This window comes from Talpa europaea (genome assembly GCF_964194135.1).
Source record: "Talpa europaea genome assembly, chromosome: X".
Lineage (NCBI taxonomy): Eukaryota > Metazoa > Chordata > Mammalia > Eulipotyphla > Talpidae > Talpa > Talpa europaea.
In genome coordinates this window covers 81,631,528-81,654,936 of record NC_140081.1, presented here as the reverse complement: position 1 = coordinate 81,654,936, position 23,409 = coordinate 81,631,528, and the positions used below count along the sequence as shown (strand labels likewise).

The 23,409-nt window shown below is 39.0% G+C and overlaps 1 protein-coding gene across 2 annotated transcripts in view; it reads left to right on the top strand.

Moving 5' to 3' along the window:
* Positions 1-23,409, top strand: part of ENOX2 (ecto-NOX disulfide-thiol exchanger 2) — a gene marked incomplete at both ends in the record, with an annotated part of 160,644 nt that overhangs the window by 100,183 nt on the left and 37,052 nt on the right. The window contains 3 exons of one of the 2 annotated variants that reach the window (XM_084258256.1): positions 774-908; positions 9,616-9,771; positions 19,760-19,966. In XM_084258256.1, the coding sequence (XP_084114382.1) occupies positions 812-908; positions 9,616-9,771; positions 19,760-19,966 (460 nt within the window). Of the gene's footprint in view, positions 1-773; positions 909-9,615; positions 9,772-19,759; positions 19,967-23,409 lie in introns of those variants that run through there. The other variant, XM_084258255.1, reaches the window with a different exon arrangement.

Below are 23,409 nucleotides of genomic sequence, written 5' to 3'. Positions count from 1 at the left end.
CTTGTATAAATAAATAAATAAATCTTTTTAAAAAAAAAAAGAGTCAGCCCTAATGTGAACTGACTTTTGGGTGATTATATCAGTGCAGGTTCAAAAATAACACATGTACCCCTCTGATGGTGATACGTTGATAATGAGGGAGGCTGTGCATGTGTACAGGGTGGGAGTATATGTGAAATCTTCCCCTCAACTTTTCTGTGAACCTAAAACTTCTCTAAATAGATAAAATATTTATTTAAAAAATAAGGACAGAAAGAAGGGATGGAGAGAGGGAGAAGATAGCAAAGCAGAGAGGAAAGGTAGGAAAAAGGAGGGAGTAATGGAGAAGAAGGGAGGGAAAGAGAGAGAGAGATTCTGTGACTTCCTGCCAGCTCCAGCTGTATTGTTTGGGTTGGGTTTGGTTGGGGTTTATGGTTTTTTGGTTTTTGTTTAGTTCCTGCTATTGAGCTAATGTTGGTTTACAACACTGTATGGGATTCTGGGAAGTAGGTTCATACATCATCAGATGTCTGTCACCCAGCCACACCCACCACCAAAACACCCACAGTCCTTTACTCTTTTACCAGTGGGCCCCCTCCCCTTTTTGTTCTCCCCCCACCCCCCGCCCCAGTTCAAGCTGTATTGTTTTAACCCTTGTAAAAACCTGGAATTAAAGCCTTATCCACAATCCTCCATCAGTCCATGTCTATAGTTGGCCAAAGTTTACGTTGATAGGTAAACTTGATACTGAAACCTTAATATAACAAATGCTTTTGTTTGTTATTTATTTCTAGCTGATAATAGTAGAACTCTGAATGTGGATTCCACTGCAATGACTCTGCCTATGTCTGATCCAACTGCGTGGGCCACAGCAATGAATAATCTTGGAATGGCACCGCTGGGAATTGCTGGACAGCCAATTTTACCTGGTATGCTATTTTTAATCACCTCACAAGTGTTTCCTTTTATTGACTATGTGGTAATAAATATAACAGGGTGACGCAATTTATTTTGAAGTTGACATTTACCAGATTCTGCCTAGAGTGTGCATTTTTTTGTAATATGAGCTTTATAAGCTGGGTGACCAGTAATTACTACTATACTCCCTATGGCATGATGGGCCAGCTGGAGGTATTTCTTTTGCAGCCTATGGCCACTGAACATTTAAATACCTCATTGAAATAAAAGGCAACAGGATTTGCAAAGAATTACAAAGCTTGTCTCCTTTTATATATTTCTAAGAGGAGTCAAATAAGCATAGAGCTGGAGTGAGAACTGACTTAACAGCTCAAAACTTTTAGATTGCTAAAGAGGACAAAATGAGATGGTGGGGGACATCAGAAAAACAGACTATGTCTTACATTAAATAGCTATTAGTATTTTTTTACACAAGTAACCCATGGCATAGTAACTCCATTTCCACTAAAGGTAAAATCGGAAGAAAACTGCCTCTGCATTTGAAAGGTTTAGTTTAGACACCAAGAAAAAGCTTTCAGTACCATCAGCTATTAACCATTAAAATGGTTTTGTGAAGACATTAGAAAATTGCCGTCTTGAGCCAGGGTGTCTTTTAAACATCTTAAACATGAATCTTCCCAGTTATATTTAATGTGATCCTACTTAAAAGCACGAGGGTCTAGGACCTCGCTACTCAAAGTGTGGTCCACATAACCTGGGGGTCGTTAGGAATGCCAGAATCTGAAGCCCTAGTTCAGACCTACCGAATCAGATGCTACATTTTATATGATCCCCAGGGTTTTCACAGGGACATTAAGAGTGAGAACCAGCAGCTCTCCTGCCTGCCTGTGACCTATGCAGGTGTTTCTTTTCACCCACCTTCCTCCCTTTGCAAAGCAGCAGCGAGAGCTTCCTCCCAAGGCCGCCGACCTGTGACTATGCAGGTGTCTCTTTTAGCAAAGCTGTCCCTTTCAGAGGCAGCTCTTTCTGCCCGCCTGTGTCTGCGCAAGTATCCTTTATTCCCTCCCCTTTTTATAATAACCTGCCCTTTTGAATGTAAAAAAAAGTGAGAAACAGAGCTAGAGTGTGCTAGTTTGTTGTGCAATCTGTTTATAAGTTAGCTACCTCCTCCCACCACCACCCCCCCCGCAGATAACTTCATGATTCTAGATTTTGAATCCTTGTACGTTATAATGGGAGTGAGGTAGGATAAGCAATACTTAATAACCTTAATAATGTTATTACATTGAAAGCGAGAATAAAAAGTCAAACATAAAGAAAAAAGATATGTGAATGAGAAAAAAAAAAAAAAGGAGCTCAGATTCTGCATGTGGCGGAGACAAAGAACTGTCACACCAAACTGAAATTCATACCATGGGCTGTAGCAACCAGACCTCATCTGACTCTGTTAGCCCAACCATGATTGAAATGAGCAACCAGTGTTCCTCTGAGGGCTAAGATGATTGGACCACGGACCTCCTGGTACTTTCTTTTGGTATGTGTACTTTTAAAGTTGTTAGCACATTTTTAAAACTTTCTCACTGAAATAACAATTAACATTGGCTTATAACATTACATAGGTTTCAGGTATACAGCATTATATTTCAGTGTCTCACCACCCAAAGTCTAGTTTCCACCTATCACCATGCATTTGGTCCCTTTTACCTGATTTATCCCCTTATTCTCCCTTTCCCTAGTGGTAACCACAATTTTGCTTACCTCTAACACCAGAAACAAAAGTGTTAGCAAAGAAGTGGAGAAAAGAGAACCCTCGTACACTGTTAGTGGAAAGGCAAAATGGTGTGGACACTATGGAAAGTAGTATGGAGATTCTTCAAAATATTAAGACTAGAAATAACATATGATCCAACTGTTCATATTTATCCAAGGAATATGAAAACACTGATTTGAAATGATATATGCACCCCTTTGTTCGTTGCTATTCACAGTAGCCCAGACTTGGCAACAATCCTCGAGTTTTAAATAACTAACAGAGCCGGTCTGGGATTGGAGGGTATTAGGACAAGAGCCAATATTACATTGCGGTTAAGAGCTCAGACTCTACAGTTAATCCACCTGATTTCCAAGCCTGTTTCTTTCTACTTCATCTTGGGCAGTAATAGATCTTCTGTGGGACTCAATTTCCTCATTCATAAGATCAGACTAATAATAGTACCTAACCCTTAAGTTTGTTGTGAGAATTAAATTGTGTCTAGCATACAGTGCTCCAAAACGGTGGCAATTAAGAATCATTCTTTTCAAGTGAAAATCAAAATCAACAAAAAACTATGAACCAGAGACACTCTATGGGGGGTAGAGGGCGGGAGGGGAGGGGTTGGGGTCAAAATAAGGAGGTTGCAATTGTATGGGGAATATAAAAATAAAATTTATTATAAAAAAAAGAATCATTCTTTTCTAATGACTTTTATGTTATTTTATAAACCATTATTAGCATATGTTCTCATGGACATTTCTAAAGGAAGTGATGGGGTTTTGTTTCATTTTTGTTTATTTCATTAAAATAGAATTTAACTATTAAAATAGAATTTGAAATATTATGTATTATTTTGACTCCACCCAGAATGGTCCTGAATCACAATCCTTTATAGTTTAGAGCGACTGGAAAACCTTACTTGGCTTAAATGTGTATGGAAATCTGAACTGTATGGGTGGATGTCACAGGAAAATTCTTGAGTCCAAATCTGCTCTGATGTCAAGGGTACTAAGTTTCAGGTTACATCAGATTACTTGTAAATCAGCACATCTGAGCATAAACCTATGCTCACAAAGTAATCTTCATTGCCAAGCCACCCATCTATCACGTAAAGCAAAAAAAGGCTTAACTCAGAGAGTAAAAGATCATTCAAGCCATCATTACAGGCACTAGAGTGGTTATAATTCCTACCTCTATTCCCCTTTACCTACATGTTGTTTTCTCTTTTGTTTGTTTTATTTTTTTTTATTGAAGTACTGTTGGTTGACATCTTGTTAGTATTTTGGGAGTATAGGGTCTCCCCCTTCAGTCCTCCTTAAGGACAATGAAGAAATGCCTTCTCAAGGTCCCTTTCAACCTTGTGATTCAGTGATACTCTAGCTGTGTGCCAGAAAAATTAAAAATCCATCCTGTTCTAGAAATACTGATACTTAGTTTGGTAAGCCCTTCTTGGCTTAAAAGTGCACGGGACACTAGCACTGGACTAAGGCATACTTCATAAGCTTTGTGTAAAATCACTTGAGTTCTGTGTGAAATCATTTTCTCCTCTCTGTATTATTTTAAGAAGGCAGTTTAAAATCAAGATTAGAATATGGATTCTGGGTTCAGACTACCTAGATTCAAATAAATCCATGCTCTGCCATTAAGTAGTTATGTAGCAGTTGGCAAGTTATTTAACCTCTGTATGCCTGAGTTTCTTCATCTATAAATGAAGTCATAGTGGCACCTTAGTCACAGGGCTGTTATGAACATTAATGAGTTAATGCATAATTAATGTATATAAAGTAAAGTTAATAAATATAATGTCTTAGAGTAATGTTTGGCTCACATTAATCCTTCAGTGAACTCAGCTATAATTATTATTGCTTCAAATTCACATCTGATATATGATTCACAAAAATTTGAATTGTGGCTCATTTGTATTCTTAACAGTGAAGAATAACAAATGCAGGGCTGAGATTTTTCCCTGGTGACGCACTGGACAGTGGTAGGTGAGGAGAACAATGTGTCTTACACTGCTGATGACTGGACTACTCCCTACATCGAGTGGCATGTCCCCAGAATTAGGCACTCAGTGCTGTCTGCCCTTCTTGCCAAGGTCTGGGTAAGAGGGTGCCATCATCTTTATTGTGTAATGTTTCAACTGAATGGGCTTCCCTCTAGTCTCTCCCACTCAAGATCCCTTACAATGGAAAAGCAGCAAATGAGCCATATGCATCTGTTTTCCAAGGGGGCCACTCATTGATGGCTCAATAATTCAGCTACTTTTCTGCCCCTTAGTAAGCATCCCCCTGAGCTAGCCAACTTTTCTTTGTCCTGTCTCATCTGGCCTATCCGTAACAATAGAAAAGGCTTTGGCAATGATGAAAAACAAATGATACTGAAGCTTCCTTGACTTCCTCCAGAGAGCTCAAATCTGTACTGTCTTTTGGACACACACTTGCCCTCAAGGCAGTGTCTGGGTTATTCTGCCCACTCTGTGGAGAGCTGAGACAGGCCATCTCTGGGGTTTGACGTGGAGCTCACATTCACCTAACTTGGCATTTTCTCCAGCTGCTCTTCAATGAAGTTAATCCACATGGCATGATTAGGAGCCCCCTCTGACTGGAAGCTGTCTTTCCTGCAAGACTCTTTGCTTTTCTAAGCTGGTCAAATAAGACCAAAGTTGGTTTTCAAATGAAGAAAGGCATCGAAAAAGAGCCAGGCCTTCTGCTAAGAAGCATTTTTCCACCCATCACCTTAGATGAATGCAAGGATGGACCAAGTAAGGGGTGCTCATTGAATACTATGTGTTGTTTTCTTTATTTCCCCCCTCAATTAAAATATCCTTAGGAGCCCATCTGGCCTTTCTGACATCCCAAGAGAGAAGAGTCTCTCCTTATGGTGTCTCCTCTGTGTTGGCTATGTTACCTCCATAGTGAAAGATGTTGGAGAATGTAGATTCATGGACCTTATTCCCAGAGCAAGATTCTGCCCATCAATGGGCGTTGTCACTTTTTGTGTATTTTAATTGTTTTTATTGCACATAAGCTATTCACTGCATTCAGTTCAATATATTCAATATTGTGTGTGTTGCCTTTTTATTAAATATAAGTTTAATAGAAAAGTTTTAGATTTATAGTCAGTGCTGATCATTGTATTTATAAATGAAATAAAGGCCTTTATTGATATCTCATTTTGAAAGCAGGGAGAGGCTGGTAAAGTAAAATGATTTCTAGTAAAATTATTTAAATCCAGGAGGAGAAAGAGAAAACTAGAATAAATTCATTTTTTAAAAAATTATCCATCCATGCACACAAGAACTGGGGCACAGGCCAGAGGTGTGGGGCGTGAGAGGATTCACCAGAGACAAAGTGGGGAACAGAACAGGCAGATTGACTGAAATACACTGCTGAGGGGAGCAGAGGGCGAGTCAGGAGAGGTCTGCTGTGCCATGTGGGCTGCTCCCCGGCCGGGGATCGAACTCATGTTGCAGTGACTGCGGATTGCCTCACAGGTTGCGTCTCAACCCCTTGTGCCACCTGAGAGGCCCAGAATAAACTCATTTATAGTAGTACAGTCAACAATTGAGATTTAAAGGATTCCATTAAAAGCTGAAAAATCTACTGGAAAAAATGGTAAATAAAATAGGATTAAGACTACTATAAAAGTATAAATACAAAATTGACTGCTAAAATAAAAGATAAAAACCTTGAGTCACAATGGTTTTTGAAAAAAAATACATTAGGTAAGGAAACAAGCAAATATAATGTAACTCGCATTATTGTAAAATGCTATTATAGTTAAAAAACATTAGTCATGTCAATAAATATGAATAGACTTAAATCAATTACATCAAAAATTATCAGTTTGTCAGAAAACAGAACCCAACTATATCCTTTATGAAAGAGTGATTCAAAAACATTAAGAGAATGAACAATGGTATTCCAAAGAAATAAGAAAGCAAGAACTATCATCTTGATATCAAACTGAGAACAGTTCAACCTCAAATACATGAAACATGAAAATACTTTTTAATGGCACAAGTTGCAGTTCACCATATGAAAATTATGAACACTTGTACATCAAATAACAGTAAGGCCACCTTATAAAAACTATAGAAGATGCAGGGAGACATATACAGAAACATAGGAGACTTTAAAGCACCTTTAAATAATAGGAGACTTTAAATAATAGGAGACTTTAAAGCACCACTCTCAGTTCAAGAGAGATCAAGTGGATAAAAAAAAAAAAGTAACATGTAGAAGACATAAAAGATATACTGAGATTGGCATTGTCATTCTTGGGAGATAGTTCTCCCTGGACCGAGAAAGCCAAGTTTGATGGTAACAGAAGCAAAGAATGAGGATGTGCAATACATGACGGGCCACTCCTCTACAGGCTCCTCAAGGGGGTCTGGACTTGAGTTTCTGTTATTTTTAATATCTTCCACTGATAGAAGATGTCTTCATTAGCAGATAAGGTTGAAATTCTGAGAAAACACTCTTTTGTACATCATCATGGTGGACACTTCACCAAGAGCTAATAGTAGATAAAGCACTAAACCAATTAGAATTAATGTCTCTCCAAAACATCCTTGAAGCCTACCCAGTGATGGTGCTCTCAAGACTCCTCTTGGAATCTATTATGAAGGATTATCAAGTGACCACTTGTTCTTCATTCATACCAAAGCTATTTACTGAGACCTGCTGTATACGTTGTACTGCCAGAAGCCCTGAGGATAAATGAATGAACAAAAAGGTCAAAGATTCCTGCCCTAATTAAGAAAATCATCCCATTTACAATTGTGCCCCCCAAAACTAAATACCTAAGAATAAATCTAACAAAAGATGTCAAAGACCTATATGAGGATAATTATAAAACATTCTTAAAAGAAGGCACAAAGATATGGAAAGATATTCCCTGCTCATGAATGTGGAAAAGCAGCATTATCCAAATGCCCATCCTACCCAAAGCAATTTACAGTGTGTTGTAAATTTTTGGACTTCTTTGATATTTTAGGTTCTGTAGTACTTGCATAAGACCCATGAGTTCAAATGGTTGTTTTCTTGGTTGACATTGGAAATTGACATCTACATTTGTAATTAGTGGTTGAAGATAAACAAAAGAAATAATCAGTGTGATAGGAGCCTTTGAAATGTCATGTTCTCCTGCTCTCTAGCAAGCCCTGCTGGCCAGGGTAGCCTGTGGAACTCCTGGCCTATTAAACACAAGGAAGAAAGGGCCTTTATCTACTCTGGCTGTAACCATATGTCGTGAAGGCATCTGTTTTTAAATGAATTTCATACAATATTAATGTAACCTACCAAACAGCAGAGTGGTGAGTACATCAGTCAGAAGTTATATTTATCCTGTGTGTTTGTTTTTTTTGTTTGTCTCCATTTCTTGGTAGACAGTGCGTGGAGACAGGCATTTCTTTCTGTCAGAGTGGCAGAACTTGTTTAATGAACTAATGTTTCTGTAATCTGTGGTAAGGTAGAGTTGTGGGTGACAGAACTATATGAATAACAGTGAGGAGGCAGTGGAATCATAAAAGGAAGACAAACATTTCAATAGGAGAGGGAAAATAGGTAGGATGGTTTCGTTGGCACACAATCTAATCTGATCTTTCCCTACTGAAAATTAACAGTTTGGAAATGGGTGAGATGTTGTGTACAATTTTCTGAAATCGTCTACACAAGGAATCAGATTTTCCAAAGACATAAACCCCATTCTTAACCACGGTGTTCCTATTCTACAGCATAGAAACACATGGTATTGGGGTCTTAAGTTCCCCAAGTTAGGAAGGAAGGACTGAACTCCTGCCCACCCCCGTACATGGAGCTTGACATAGAGGAGGCCATCACAAATGTTTCTGGAATATGGGAATGAATGTCTGAACCCATATGAATCCCAATCTCCATTTCTCCCCTGGGGGCGCTGTTCAATCTTCTATGCTACCTGAGGGTCAACTTGATGTCCAAGAAGCTCCAGGGCTCATGTCTATAGAGTTCTCCAGAGTCTTGGTTCTAGGAGCATAAGCTGGCAAATGAATCAACCCAGCTGGCTGAGAGAGTATGACTTTCACATCATGTGACATATTGCATGAGTATGGTGTTGACAGTGATTTGGGTTGAATCAAATTGTAAATATAGACAAACCTCACACGACAACATTGCTTTGGGGCCCTGCCTATCGTAGATGCATCCCTGAATGAAACAAAGGATGATGCAAAATAAAATAAAATTCAGTGGCAACAGACATAGAACAGATTTTAGACAGCAGTAAGAATGATCCAGACTTACCTGAAAAGTGTTCTTCAGGGAGGGTGGCAGTTAAACCAGGTTTTAAAGCATAGGGATAATTTGGGGGATGGGTGTCTCAGATGATTCCAGGCAATGGAAATGGCATGATCAAATGCATAGAGAATAGTTATTTATTGAGCATTTTCATTTATGAATGGTGCTAAGCACATTACATTCATGATTTTGTTTATTCCTCGCAGCTCCTTGTACAGTAGAGCGTATTAGCCTTATTTTGCAAATGAGGAAATGGAAGTTTGCAAGATTCATCCTGCTAATGAAAAATGGTAGAACTAGCACCCAGGCTGCCTGATCCCCAAAGCTGTGTGCTCTGAACACCATACTATACTGCAGTGAGACAGCAAGTGCTGCAAGGGAGAACAAGAAGCCTTGGCTGACGGGAGCAGAGGGTGTATGTTGGAAACTAGTGGAAGGGCCTTTGATATTGAAATGAGATGTAGAGGTTTAAATAGACACTGGTCAAAAAAAAAAAAAAACAGCCCCATCTCAACAGGAAAATGCACAACTATAATATATTTAAGACCTGGCGATGCTAGCTTTCTGTTTTTGTAAATATTTTGCCTCTGTCATTGAAAGACCTTTGGTTTGAAGCTTATAAGAGTCTGCTCCACTTGACCTCGCCTACTGTCATTTATTGTTTTCTCTTTCCTTTCCTTTTTTTAGACTTTGATCCTGCTCTTGGAATGATGACTGGAATTCCACCGATAACTCCAATGATGCCTGGCTTGGGAATCGTGCCTCCACCAATTCCACCAGATATGCCAGTAGTAAAAGAGATCATACACTGTAAAAGCTGCACGCTCTTCCCGCCGAACCCAAGTAATATTCTGCTTTGCTCCATGCAACTCACAATGTTTTGGTGTCTAGAAACACTTTCTTCTTTTTCAAAAGAATACCCGAGGGCTTCATAGTTGTATATATAGACGTTTCACCTAGAAAACAGAAGACGGGAAAATATTCCCTTACTAGGCAAGGCTGAATTTTAGGCACTGAACAGTAGATTTCTGTATGCTGGTTGCAGACCAGATGATAAAACATGTTTCTAAGGCCACTCATAAGGAGCTGAAATGTGTTGGTACAGAAGGAGGCACCTGACATGAATCGTTCAACACTGTCATTTGAAGGCTCTCCTTTTCATAACCAGCCCACATGCTGATGAGGCAGAAAGAGAGTGAGGCCTGAAGCTCCCCTGAAGCACATGAGAATGTACATTTGGTACTAAGAACTCGCCACTGCTACCAGCTATGCACACATCACTCAAATTACTGCTGGACAACTGATGGGTGGTGATAGGCAGTGAGGTGAAGTTCGACTTACTATGAGAGTGGAGAGGAATATTGAGGTTAAGTCAGACTACCTGCAGCCATCCAGTCAGTGCAGTTCATGTGGACATGATCTAGGGCTCTATCTTGTCAGTAATGAATAGGTTTCTTCTTGGACTCCTCAAAACATCTGCAAAGATGGGGTGGCCATCTTTTGTTGAAATTCTAGCAGCAACAATAGTTGACTCAAACTTTTTTTCTGGATCTGTTTGGAGTTCTGTTTGTTTAAAAGGATCAGAAGCTACTTCTGCATGTCACCCAAGCCTCATTAGAACATCTCCCACTGTTCTAACGATGCTGCCTGGCTTACTAAAGGGAGCCCCCACTATAGTGCCTAGAGAGTAGAGCTTTTAAGGAACATGCTCAGAGGTTCAGGCCATAGATCAAATGAACTTGCTTATCATGATAAACATGAACCTTTGGCGTGCGACTTCAGTCAACTACATCATCTCCTACTTCACACAGGGATCAGTTAATCATAGTATCAGGCCCTGACAGAGACACAGAGTCCACTTAGTATGGTCTGTTCGTAACCAAGAGAATTTGAGTCACTTGGGGTTAGTAAGATACATCATCTTGGCTCCTTGCTAGTGAAGTGTTCTAAATGCCTTCTTCAGTTCCTTGAACTTGGTGATCATCAGGGTACTTTTTGCCAAACCATTAGGAGAACTAGGAGGCCAGCCTCTCAAGAGGACCATGTTGGGAGAAGAGCTAGCATGTCACAGGAGAGTAAAACAACCCTAGGCAGTCTTACTTGCCATCTCAGGTGAATGAGCAGGGCTGTTGTACCCTAGTCTCTTTTTTTTCTATTTAAATTTTATTTTTATATTCCCCATACAATTACAACCCCTTTATTTTGACCCCAATCCCTTCTTTCTCCACCCCCCACTCCCCATAGAGCCTCTTTGGTTCATAGTTTTTTGTTGATTTTGATTTTTACTTTCTTATAGTTATTCATTTTCCTGGTCCCTTATTTAAGTTTTCTAGATTCCTGCTATGAGTGAGACCATCCGTATTTTTCTTTTTCTTTCTGGCTTATTTCGCTGAGCATGATCCCTTCCAGCTCCATCCATGTTGCTGCAAATTGCACGAGTTTATCTTTCTTGATTGCTGAGTAATATTCCATGGTGTATATGTGCCACATCTTCTTGATCCAGTCATCTATTTTTGGGCATTTGGGTTGTTTCCAAAGCTTAGCTATTGTAAACAGTGCTGCTATAAACATAGGGGTGCAGGTGTTCTTTGGAATTGATGTTTCTGTGTCCTTTGGGTAAATACCTAGGAGTGGAATTGCTGGATCATCTGGAAGCTCTATGTTTAGTAGGTCCAGAAATCTCCACACAGCTCTCCATAGTGGTTGGACCAGTTTGCACTCCCACCAACAGTGCAGGAGAGTTCCTTTTTCTCCACACCCTCGCCAACATTTGTTGTTGCTAGTTTTTTTAATATGTGCCATTCTCACTGGTGTAAGATGGTATCTCATGGTAGTTTTGATTTGCATTTCCCTGATTACAAGTGATGTTGAACATTTTTCCATATGCCTGTTAGCTTAGTGCACATGTCTCTGCAAAGGGACGATGGACTTTTCCCTCTTTCTTCCAACATGTTGCTTGTGGATTCGAGAAAGCTGTACACCCGTGATACAGCCATTTTTACTTGAAAAGCCATGAATTTAGGTATTGACAGTTTTAAAACCTCCTGCTTATGAAAAGGTAAAACCCTGCAGATTTAATCATTAATTTATCACATAGCCTGCATTAGGCTTGCATTGTCTTGATCAAGTCTAACCTAACAGGATGGCTCATGACCTGTAATGTCTAGATTGGGTGCAAAAGATGACTTTACAAGATGCTCAGCTTCTAATTTCCAAAGAAACAGAGATGACTTGTGCCCAACAGACCAATTTGTTGAACAGTCTTTAAACAAAGTACAAATACATGGCTTAAGAGGACTCTGACTTTCGACAGTCTCTAGTGAAAGAAACAGACATCTCTCAAATGTTTTTATCTTTCCCCACCCACTGCTTTCTCAGTTCTGCATTGGAAGGGCCACAGTGTGAGAGGGAAAAATTTTGCCTCCACAGCTCAGTCCTTTAGTTCTTCATCTCTGCATTAAGAATGCTGACAGATTTTGATGTTTCTTTCTTATAGTTATTCTTTTTCCTGGTCCCTTATTTAGGTTTTCTAGATTCCTGCTATGAGTGAGACCATCTGGTATTTTTCTTTTTCTTTCTGGCTTATTTCGCAGAGCATGATCCCTTCCACTCCATCCATGTTGCTGCAAATTTCATGTGTTTATCTTTTTGACTGCTGAGTAATATTCCATTGTGTATATGTACCAACTATGAATGCTGAAGTTAAAACTAAATTTGCACACCTCATCAAACTTACTAATTACTAAATACTACTTGATAAATACCCTTATAATCAGTTTCTCAAAACACAATCCCTAGCCTAAAATAGATTTATTGGGTAATATTACTAAACTGAGACAAAAATAAACAATTTTGCAAAGAACCATAGTTTGAAAAAAAGGAGAAAAAAAAGAATGCTGACAGAGCAACTAGTGACAGTAAAGTGGTGGCTTCTGAGAATGAACCTGGCTTTGGAATTGAATTCATAATAACACTCCTACACCACTTGAAGAAAACTGCTATCTATTTCCTTTGTAGAACTTGAATTTTGTTAAAAGGGGGCTCAGGCTAACTGGGCGGGAAAAGCAGTAACAGAGAAGCCTCCCTGGGTTCTCAGCTGAAAACTCGGCAAGTGCCTTTTTTATTAATAGTCCCAAGACTTTTTGAAGGTGAGATGGAGAAAACTGGAACTTGGTATGGCTGAATCCTTTATCTTCTCCAGACCCAAGCAACCCTGTCTGATAAGATCTTGATTAGAAACTTACCTCTCTGCTATAGTCTCTTGCATTCAGTGACTTCTGATATTGCAATAAGGCTGCAATTTAGGGTCCCTCATAGTCTTTCATGTACCCATTCGATCTGTTCCTAAGTCTCATTGCTTCATTAGAAAATATTTTAACCATCAATTCCTTTCCCTCTCTCCTACCTGACTCTTAAGCCAGGTGCTTTTCACCTATACAGAACCCTAAAATAGTCCTGGGGTCCCATCCTGAGTCTAACTCCTGCTTCAAGAACCTTTCATTCGTGTGCCTCATGCGACTGTCTTCAGTTCACAAATTTCCTCTTGCTACTTACCACCCTTTAGGCAGGTTCAACTTCTTCCTCACCCCACACTCCTCTCCTATCCTAACCCTCTGTTGGAACATTTCTACATGAAATGTACTGAAATTAAAACAGTAGTTAGTCATTCATCACACTAATGCATTTCCACTTAAATATTGGGTGTTAAATCCAATAGACACTGTTTAGTCCTTACAATAATTTATCTCCCTGCTATATGTAGCACTATTGACCCTTTTATCCTTCTTGAAACATTAGACCATTTACAAGTATAATAACAACTGAGATCACCAGAGAGATGACATAGATCAAGAAGGGAAGATGTCCAAGTAGAGCACCCTGAGGAAGTCCAATAATTCAAAATTGTTGGAACAATTCAAAATTGTTAGCAATTTAAGCCTCTAAAGGATTCATCTTTCTGAGCTGTTTCCAGTTCTTCTCTTCTTCTTAAATCTTCAGTTATGCTTTTTCCCTACCCTTCTCTCAAAATGTTCCTTCTTTAAGACCACTAGTGCCTTTGTAACACTAAATCGAATGGTCAATTTTCAATTCTCTTTATAATTGACCTAATAGCCATATGTGATGCAGTCGATTACTCCTTACTTCTTGACATCCTTTCTTCACTTGCTTCTAGGACACCACACTATTGGTTTTCCTCCCACTGTCCTAGCTGCTCTCTTGCTGGTAACCTTCTCTCCTCCCTGATTTCTTATCATTGGAGAGCACCCACTCTCTGTGTCCAGACACATAGGAAAGTGCCCAGGAACTTAAAAAAAAAAAAAGGAGCATTTTATTTTGCATTTTACGATCTCAAAACAAGCAGACCTCATTTTGTCTTCTGGAGCTGGATTCTATAAAGAGAATTAGGGAAAGAGGATAAATTGAGAATTGATAAAGATTGTCAAGCCTTCTGATTATTTCCAGTCAGTTGGGATTACATTAAAATCCACCTGACCCCTGCTGATTATCTAAGGGGCCTTCAACCTTGGACTGTCTAATAAAACCAAAGACTTTGTAGTATGTAAATTCTTTTTTTTTTTTTTTTTTTTGTGGGACCCTCGCCAGCGGCTGGGGAACTAACCAGCGCTGCAGAGGCTGCGGGAAGCCTTTGCAGCCCAGCGCTCAACCGCTGCGCCACCAGGGGAGGCCCTGTAGTATGTAAATTCTAGCAAACCAGTTTAGTAGTCTGTGATGCTCTTTTGAAAGATACAGGTGGTTTCTAGATCCTCCATGCTGCTCCCAGCCTCACTTCTGGAAGATCATCAGTAACTCTTATCTTAATGCTGATTGCTCCAACACAGCTCCCCGAGGTGGATGTTTGGATAATTAGAATTGCTAGAAGCTCCTCCTTTTCCATTACCAGAGATTAGAATTCTTTATACTTCCAGTTATCTTGAATTGTTTTACATGAAAGTTTTCTTTTTCTCCAGTTGGAGTGGAGATTGGGGTGTTACAAGAGCTAAGCACATTACCTGATTAATAGGTGGACTTTGAATTTGCTTTCCTATGGAGTTATCGTGGCTATACTAAGATCACTGTATTTCAATGGGATTAGGAAATCAGGTTCAGGAAACAAAGTGCTTTGAGCTGTTAATTAAAGAAAAGTACTATCCATTAAGGAAGATAGTGCAGCCTACTGCCTTGCTTGGTGCCATACACCTAAATCTCAGCAAATGCTATCAAAGAGGCTTTCTACATTTATCTAAGGAAAACAAATAAATCCTCAGCATTCTTGACACAACACTTACTGGCTTTTATACTCCTTGACTTAGCAGAGAGTCACCCTAGAATAATCACTATATCTAAGTACTGTGATTATTTCATCACCGAATTCTTTTTTTTTAAATAATAAATTTTATTTTTATATTCCCCCATACAATTGCAAACGCCCCATTCTGACCCCAATCCTTCCCCTCCCGCCCCCCGCCCCCCAAAAAGTGTCTCTGGTTCATAGTTTTTTGTTGATTTTGATTTTCACTTTCTTATAGTTATTCATTTTCCTGGTCCCTTATTTAAGTTTTCTAGATTCCTGCTATGAGTGAGACCATCCGGTATTTTCCTTTTTCTTTTTGGCTTATTTCGCTGAGCATGATCCCTTCCAGCGCCATCCATGTTGCTGCAAATTGCATGTGTTTATCTTTTTTGAATGCTGAGTAATATTCCATGGTGTATATGTACCACATCTTCTTGATCCAGTCATCTATTTTTGGGCATTTGGGTTGTTTCCAAAGCTTAGCTATTGTAAACAGTGCTGCTATAAACATAGGGGTGCAGGTGTTCTTTGGAATTGATGTTTCTGTGTCCTTTGGGTAAATACCTAGGAGTGGAATTGCTGGATCATCTGGAAGCTCTATGTTTAGTAGGTCCAGAAATCTCCACACAGCTCTCCATAGTGGTTGGACCAGTTTGCACTCCCACCAACAGTGCAGAAGAGTTCCTTTTTCTCCACACCCTCGCCAACATTTGTTGTTGCTAGTTTTTTTAATATGTGCCATTCTCACTGGTGTGAGATGGTATCTCATGGTAGTTTTGATTTGCATTTCCCTGATTACAAGTGATGTTGAACATTTTTTCATATGTCTGTTGGCCATTTGCATTTCCTCTTCAGAGAAGTTTCTTTTTAGCTCTTCTGCCCATTTTTTGACTGGATTATTTTCTTTGTTGTTGCTGAGTCTCATCAGCTCTTTGCAGATTTTTGTGATCAGTCCTTTATCATTAGTGTTGGGTGCAAAAATGTTCTCCCAGTTGGTGGGGTTTCTCTTTGTTTTTGTTATTGTCTCTTTTGCTGTGCAGAAGCTCTTTAATTTGATGTAGTTCCAGCTGTTTATCTTTGCCTTCACTATCACTGCTTTGGGTGATGTGTCTGTAAAGATGTCTTTGATGTGCAAATCCCGTAGTGTTTCGCCTATATTTCCTTCTATGTATTTTATGGTTTCAGGTCTTATGTCTAGTTCTTTAATCCATTTTGAGTTGATTTTTGTGTATGGTCATCACCGAATTCTTAAAACCCACAAATGTAGTCAGGGGAAAGAATCTTTGTGTCTTCAGTGTTATAATATACAACTGTAGCAGTAACCAGACATTCCTTAGTCTTTCAGTGGACAAAGGTAAACCTAACTAAGCAAACTCAAATAAAATAAAAAGGTGATTATTTAGCTTCACAAAAAGACTCTTTGCCATTGAATTCCTTCAAATTGTAAACTTCAGAAGTCTTTATTCTAAAACAGGATTTTAGACGCCTTTGTTTTGAAACTGTGGCTCTAAATTACATAGATGCCCAAATGCTGATTGGGAATGTTCTTTACCTAAATAGTCAAAGACTAGATTGTGTTCCACACTCAAAACCATATGTGTCTTCATAGCTATAAGGGTCCTCTGTTGGTAAAATTGATTCCTTCCCAAACCCAGTGTATCTAAAGGTCTGGATAAAGCAAGGTGTGGGGAGTTTAGATGCCCAGGTCTTCTCTACCACTCCAGTCTGGACTTGTGATAGGGCTTTGGAAAGCCTGAGATTGGTAATTAAGAAACCTGAGTTCTCCCATCCAAGTACTAACCAGGCCCGACCCTGCTTAGCTTCCGAGATCAGACGAGATCGGGCGCGTTCAGGGTGGTATGGCCGTAGACCAAACTGGTCCAACCACTGTGGAAAGCTGTGTGGAGATTTCTGGACCTACTAAACGTAGAGCTTCCAGATGATCCAGCAATTCCACTCCTAGGTATTTACCCAAAGGACACAGAAACATCAATTCCAAAGAACACCTGCACCCCTATGTTTATAGCAGCACTGTTTACAATAGCTAAGCTTTGGAAACAACCCAAATGCCCAAAAATAGATGACTGGATCAAGAAGATGTGGTACATATATACCATGGAATATTACTCAGCATTCAAAAAAGATAAACACATGCAATTTGCAGCAACATGGATGGCGCTGGAAGGGATCATGCTCAGCGAAATAAGCCAAAAAGAAAAAGGAAAATACCGGATGGTCTCACTCATAGCAGGAATCTAGAAAACTTAAATAAGGGACCAGGAAAATGAATAACTATAAGAAAGTGAAAATCAAAATCAACAAAAAACTATGAACCAGAGACACTTTTAGGGGGGTGGGGGCGGGAGGGGAGGGATTGGGGTCAGAATGGGGGGGCTGCAATTGTATGGGGAATATAACAATAAAATTTATTATCTAAAATAAATAAATAAAATAAAATAAATAAAAAAAAAGAAACCTGAGTTCTATAATAGCAAATAATAGTAACATTATAATGACAACTGATAGGGAACCTGGAAAGCGCTAGATACCGCATGCCATACACAGAATATATTATCAATTATCCTACCCTTCTCAGGTATATTATCAATTATCCTACCCTTAACATGTAGGGGACAATATCCCTATTTTATAGATGAAAACAAAAATGAGTTTCTTAAAGGTTATGTTATTTTCCCAGTGAGTAATTAAGCTAAGACTTAAATCAAGGTTTACCTGTTCCAAGTTCATGTTCCTTCTCTAATTTGAGGACTTTGAATGCATCACTTTAGCTCACTCAGCTAAGGGTTCTTCCTCTGTAATATGAGAAGTTTAGATTAAGTCAGTGGTTTTCAGCCCCAGTTACACATTAGAATTGCCTGAGGATCTTTTGAAAAATAATGTGCAGGCTTCACCCCCAACTAATTAAATCAGAGTCACTGGAGTGGAGCCCAGTCAGTGTTTGTTTTTGTTTGACGCCCCAGTTGATTCTAATGTGCAGCCAGCGTTGATCAGCACTAGAAGTATGATGTCTAGAACCTTTCAGTTTTTAAGAACACAAAAGCATAAGTCATGAGAGATTCTGGACTTTATTTTCCCCTTTCCACTAAAACTATAACCTTTCTAGTATCTGTGACTAAGACATTTCAGATTCTGGCTCACTTGCTTATCTTTTTCTCTTTAAGTTTCTCATATGGAACATAAATCAAGACAGTAAGTTCTTGAAATTAGAGACAATTAAAAAATTAACAGAAACTTTGTAAGTTCCCTGACTCTGTTTACCCCTTTAAGTGACTGAATAGAGGAGAAGACAACTTCAGGAACAAAACGGATTATCCCGAACCGCACTGATTAAATAGGCAGTGGGAGCAAAGGGAGGAAGCTATAGGTACCTGAGGAAGCACCCACACCATCTGCCTGCCAGCTTGGAAAAGCGTCAGGTGGGCACCTTGGCCTACTCTACAAAGTGAAACACATTTATTTTTGCATGTTAGCTGTAATCACCGGTTGAGCTCTCCAAATCTGCAGCTGGGAGAATTATTGTTAAGAGCTGAATGGAAAGAGCGGATTACACAAAATAAATCCTTGCAGATACAAAACCAACACTAGAAAAACCCTTGACCATCATGCTTTGTTTTGTGGGGCTATGAACTGTAAGATTTTGCTCAGAAGATGCTTTGATACATAGAAATAGCAACAAGGAACTGGCAGATACAAGCTTTATGTATAAGATGAGTGAATAGAAAGCATATTTTTTAAGCAGAGAGAGAAACATCTCATTAAGTATGTTTTTAATGACTCTCTATAGCCAAATTTATCTCACTTTAGTTAATAATTTCCCAGATAAGCTTCCTTTCTCTGCTGTCTTTCACGCTTCCTTCTAAATGCTGAATGATCAGTTCTGGATCTTACCTTTCCAGCAAGGAATTTGAGAAGGGTTCCCTGCTGTCAAAAAACAAACAACCTAAAAGGGATGGGTTGTCCTCTGGCTGAGTTTGTTAACCAACTCATTCTGACAGGTATAAATATTTTTGTAAATATTCACTCCATCATCAAATGAATCCTGAAACAGTTCTTCCAGTGAGCCTGAACACAGTGTATGTAGTAACTACACACTCAGTTGAACAAACCCTTCTCTCGGGGACATTGGTTCTGAGATTTCCTGAAATTTTTAATTCATTAAGTGGGATTTCCCTCCACTGCCTTCTTGATGACTGAAAATCGGGCAGAGTTGGGTTGCCACAACAAAAGTAAAGAACAAAATTAAATAAACCTTCACTGGAGTGGACAGGTATGTCTGAGTCTTTATATAACCTGTAGATGTCATGGTCACCAAACCATTGAATAAAATGATTTTGAGCCTCATGCAACCAATTTACTTGGAACAGAGAGATGAGCACCTTGGCGGTGACTTGCTTCCTCCAGCATTCTCATGCAAAAGTCTGATGGGGACAGTTGGGCTATCTTTGAGACATGTTAGCTTTCCAAGAGGTCTGTCTCAAATAAATATTTTAATTTCAAATGCTTTTGCACTTACTGTAGATCTTCCACCTCCTGCAACCCGAGAAAGGCCACCGGGGTGCAAAACAGTATTTGTGGGAGGCCTGCCTGAAAATGGGACCGAGCAGATCATCGTGGAAGTGTTCGAACAGTGTGGCGAGATCATTGCTATTCGGAAGAGCAAAAAGAACTTTTGTCACATTCGCTTTGCTGAGGAATACATGGTGGACAAAGCCCTATATCTGTCTGGTACGTGTTTCGTTGTACGGGCTGTGCCCACCAGGCACAGCAGATATTGGGGGTCAGTTTAGGGTCTTCAATAGCACCCAACTGTCTATAGGACAACTGTAAAACTCCTTATTTATATCACCTAAAGTCCTTAATAATCTGCTCTACCTCTTGGCGCCATCTCCCAATCCCTCCTTCACACACCAAGTCCCAACCACACTGAACTAATTCAGGTTCCCAGAATTTGCTGTGGTGTGTTATGCCTTTTCTTCTGACTAGAATTAGCTTCTGCATCCTCACCCGCACACACACATCTTCTAATCCTAAATGCTCCAGCTCAAGCATAACCTTTCCTGGAAAACTTTGTCTGACTTCTATATGCTGCCTCGGGCTGCTTTGGGTACTCTTTCCTCGCTGCTTCTGCAGCACCCAGTGACTCCACCTAAGGTGATACCTGTAACACCATGCTAGAACTGTCTCCACATGTCTCCCTGCCAAAGTGTGAACACAGTAGAGGCAGAGATTGTGTCTTATATAACTCTGAGTGCCCAGTATCAAACACATAACCTGGCACAAAAAGAGAAGCTGAAAATAGCTAAAGAAATTAGTTACCAAGTTTGTATTGACAGCTAGGCAGAATGATAAGATATTGAGAACACAGCAAAGACCAGGACAGAGTTCTTGCCATCAGGGATATTACATTCTGGAAATAGCAAAATATGAGATATGTATGAATAAATATCAGGTAGCATTGATCAGTGCTACAAAGAAGATAAAAATGGTTAATGTACCTAGGATTATTAGGAAAACTAGTTTTCACTAACATTTGAATTAAAACCTGAACAACATAAAGGAGGCTGCTCTGGAACATCTGGGGGAAGGGCATTACAAGATAAGGAAGAGCAAGTTAAATACCCTGAGCTGAAAATGGACTTGGCATGTTCAAGCAGAGAGGAGGTTACCATGACTGGAGCATAACAAATGAGAGGTAGTAAAGGGAAATGGAGTCTGAGAGGCAAGCAATACTGAATCATGTTGTGCCTTATACTCTACTGTAATGAGTTTATTATTCGGGATGTAATGAGAAGCCATTGGAGGATTTTAAGGAGTAGAGTGACAAAATATGATTTAGAAATATCATTTCTAATTAAAGGATGGACTGAGGGATGTGGGCAGTTGTGGTGACTGGGAGATAAATTAGTCAACTGTAGCATTAGCCAAACACAGAAGTGGCACTGGCTTATATAGTCCAGTAGTTGGAGTGGGGATAGTAAGAACTACTTTGTATAATATTTCTTGTTTGTAATAAGTTCAGATATGAGAAACTGAGGTAAGAAATTAGAATTTGAATAATTTCTGTTGAGTATTATAAAGAGAAACCCTTTGTTTTTTTTGGAGGGGTGGTTTCAAGATAAAGTTTCATGGCTGATAACTTTATTTTAAATTGGTATGCCATGCAGAATAGAAAATAAGTAAAACCTACTTCGCCCCCTTAATGAACTTAGAGTTATCATGCAGCCACACATTCATTTATTAAAGAAACATTCAGTGCCAATCATTGTTCAAGACATACTCATTGCTGATAATAATAAGAAATTGAAAGTTATAAGTGCTATAGGAGAAGTATGAATAAAGTGGTATGGACATTCAGAAGAGAAAAAGAAAATATGTATTTCTGACTCCTAACTGAGGGTATCAAGAAAGGGAGCATTTGGACCAAGTGTTTGACACAGAAAAGCATTTGCATATGGACAATGGGCCATAATACAACCTGAGCAAAAGTACAAAGGGGTAAGTTCAAGGAAACAATGAATGTTGGTTTGTGTACTGAGCAGAGTTGAAAGGGAGAGGGAAAATATCAGTTGTTAGCATACTATTAAAGATTTTTTTTTCATTTTTTTATAATCCCCATACAATTGCACCCCTTTTATTTTGAGCCCCCAATCCCTCCTTTCCCCACTCCCCCACCATAGTGTGTCTCTGGTTTATAGTGGTTTGTTGATTTTGATTTTTTCTTTCTTTTTTTTCATGTCAATTCGTTTTGTTTTTTTTTTTTAATTTACTCTTAAAGATATAATGGAGAATAGTTGAAATTTTTGAACAAGGAAGATGATCGTTTCTGAAAGATTAATCTGACAACTCTGTATAAAAATGAATTAAGAGGAGAGATGAGAAAGGGGGAGAGGAAGTCAATTAGAAGCGTGTTACATAATAGACCAGAGAAAAGGTAGTGAGGGTTTGAAAAAGTAGGCTGGTAACAGGGAAGGAGAGGAGGCAGATGTAGAATACGCGTATTATATTTTCTAAGTGCTGCAAAATCTAACTACTGAAGATTGAACAGACCTTAGCAATGATAACAGCACTTCACAATAGACTGTTTTAATAAGGTCTTGAAAAGCCCTAGCAGTTGTACATAAAAGATGACAGTGCTGCTTAGGTAGCATCCACCTAAACATCCCTGAAACCAGCTCTCTAGTAACAATCACCTCCTGGAAAGATTCTTAGTGCTGCCAAAGGAAAGGGGATTGCAATCAGTGATGTGAAAACAACTTTATTTTGTTCTTTGTATTTGAAGCTACCTGCTGGTAGTTCACAAGTGCTAGAAATCTGAATTGGATAGCTGTTCTCCCACATTGTAAAAGAAAGAGGTCAAAGCAAACAAAGATACCCCAGAAAGGGGGCTACAACATGTAGGAATAATCTTTTTATTTGTATTGGAGTAGGAGAACTTTCAGAATCAGGAGTTGTTTCTAGTATACCAACCTCATAGCATCACAGCATCTTTTGTGTGTTTACGTAGCTCTTTCAGATTATTCTCTTATTTGGCCCTCTCCAAGATCCTGGAAGGATAGGCAAGGTGGTCTTGAATAGCCCTATTTTTCTCATGATTCAACTGGTATTATTGCAATGAAAAATATACAATAAAAAATTTTAAAGAAAAAACAAATGACAGTATATTGTAAACTGTAAAGCAATAGTTGCTTGTGAAATTTATTCTTTCTCTTTCTAAAAAGAATGGGTGGTACTTTTAGTGTTATTGCACTTTATTCTTCATAACAGATTTATTGAAGAATTAATATAATCATTGACATACCATAAATTTCACATATTTCAAAAAGGCAATTTGATATACACACATACAGCTGTTATATCATAACCACATCAAAATAATAAATATATTGAATACCCCCACAAGCTTCTTCATGCCCCTTTTGTACTGTTCCTGCTACCCCTGTCCACTTCTCTCCCGAGGCAACCATTGGTCTGTTTTTAGGGTTTCATACAAATGGAATCATATATTATGTATGAACTTGATTCCTTTATAAAGATCCAGTTTGGTATCATTGACCCCGTGCTTGTATTTCCTTTAACTTTTTTTTTTTTTTTTAGCATAGGTCTGCTCATGATGAATTCTTTCAGCATTTGTATTGAATATGTATCAAAAAGAATTTATCTTACCTTTC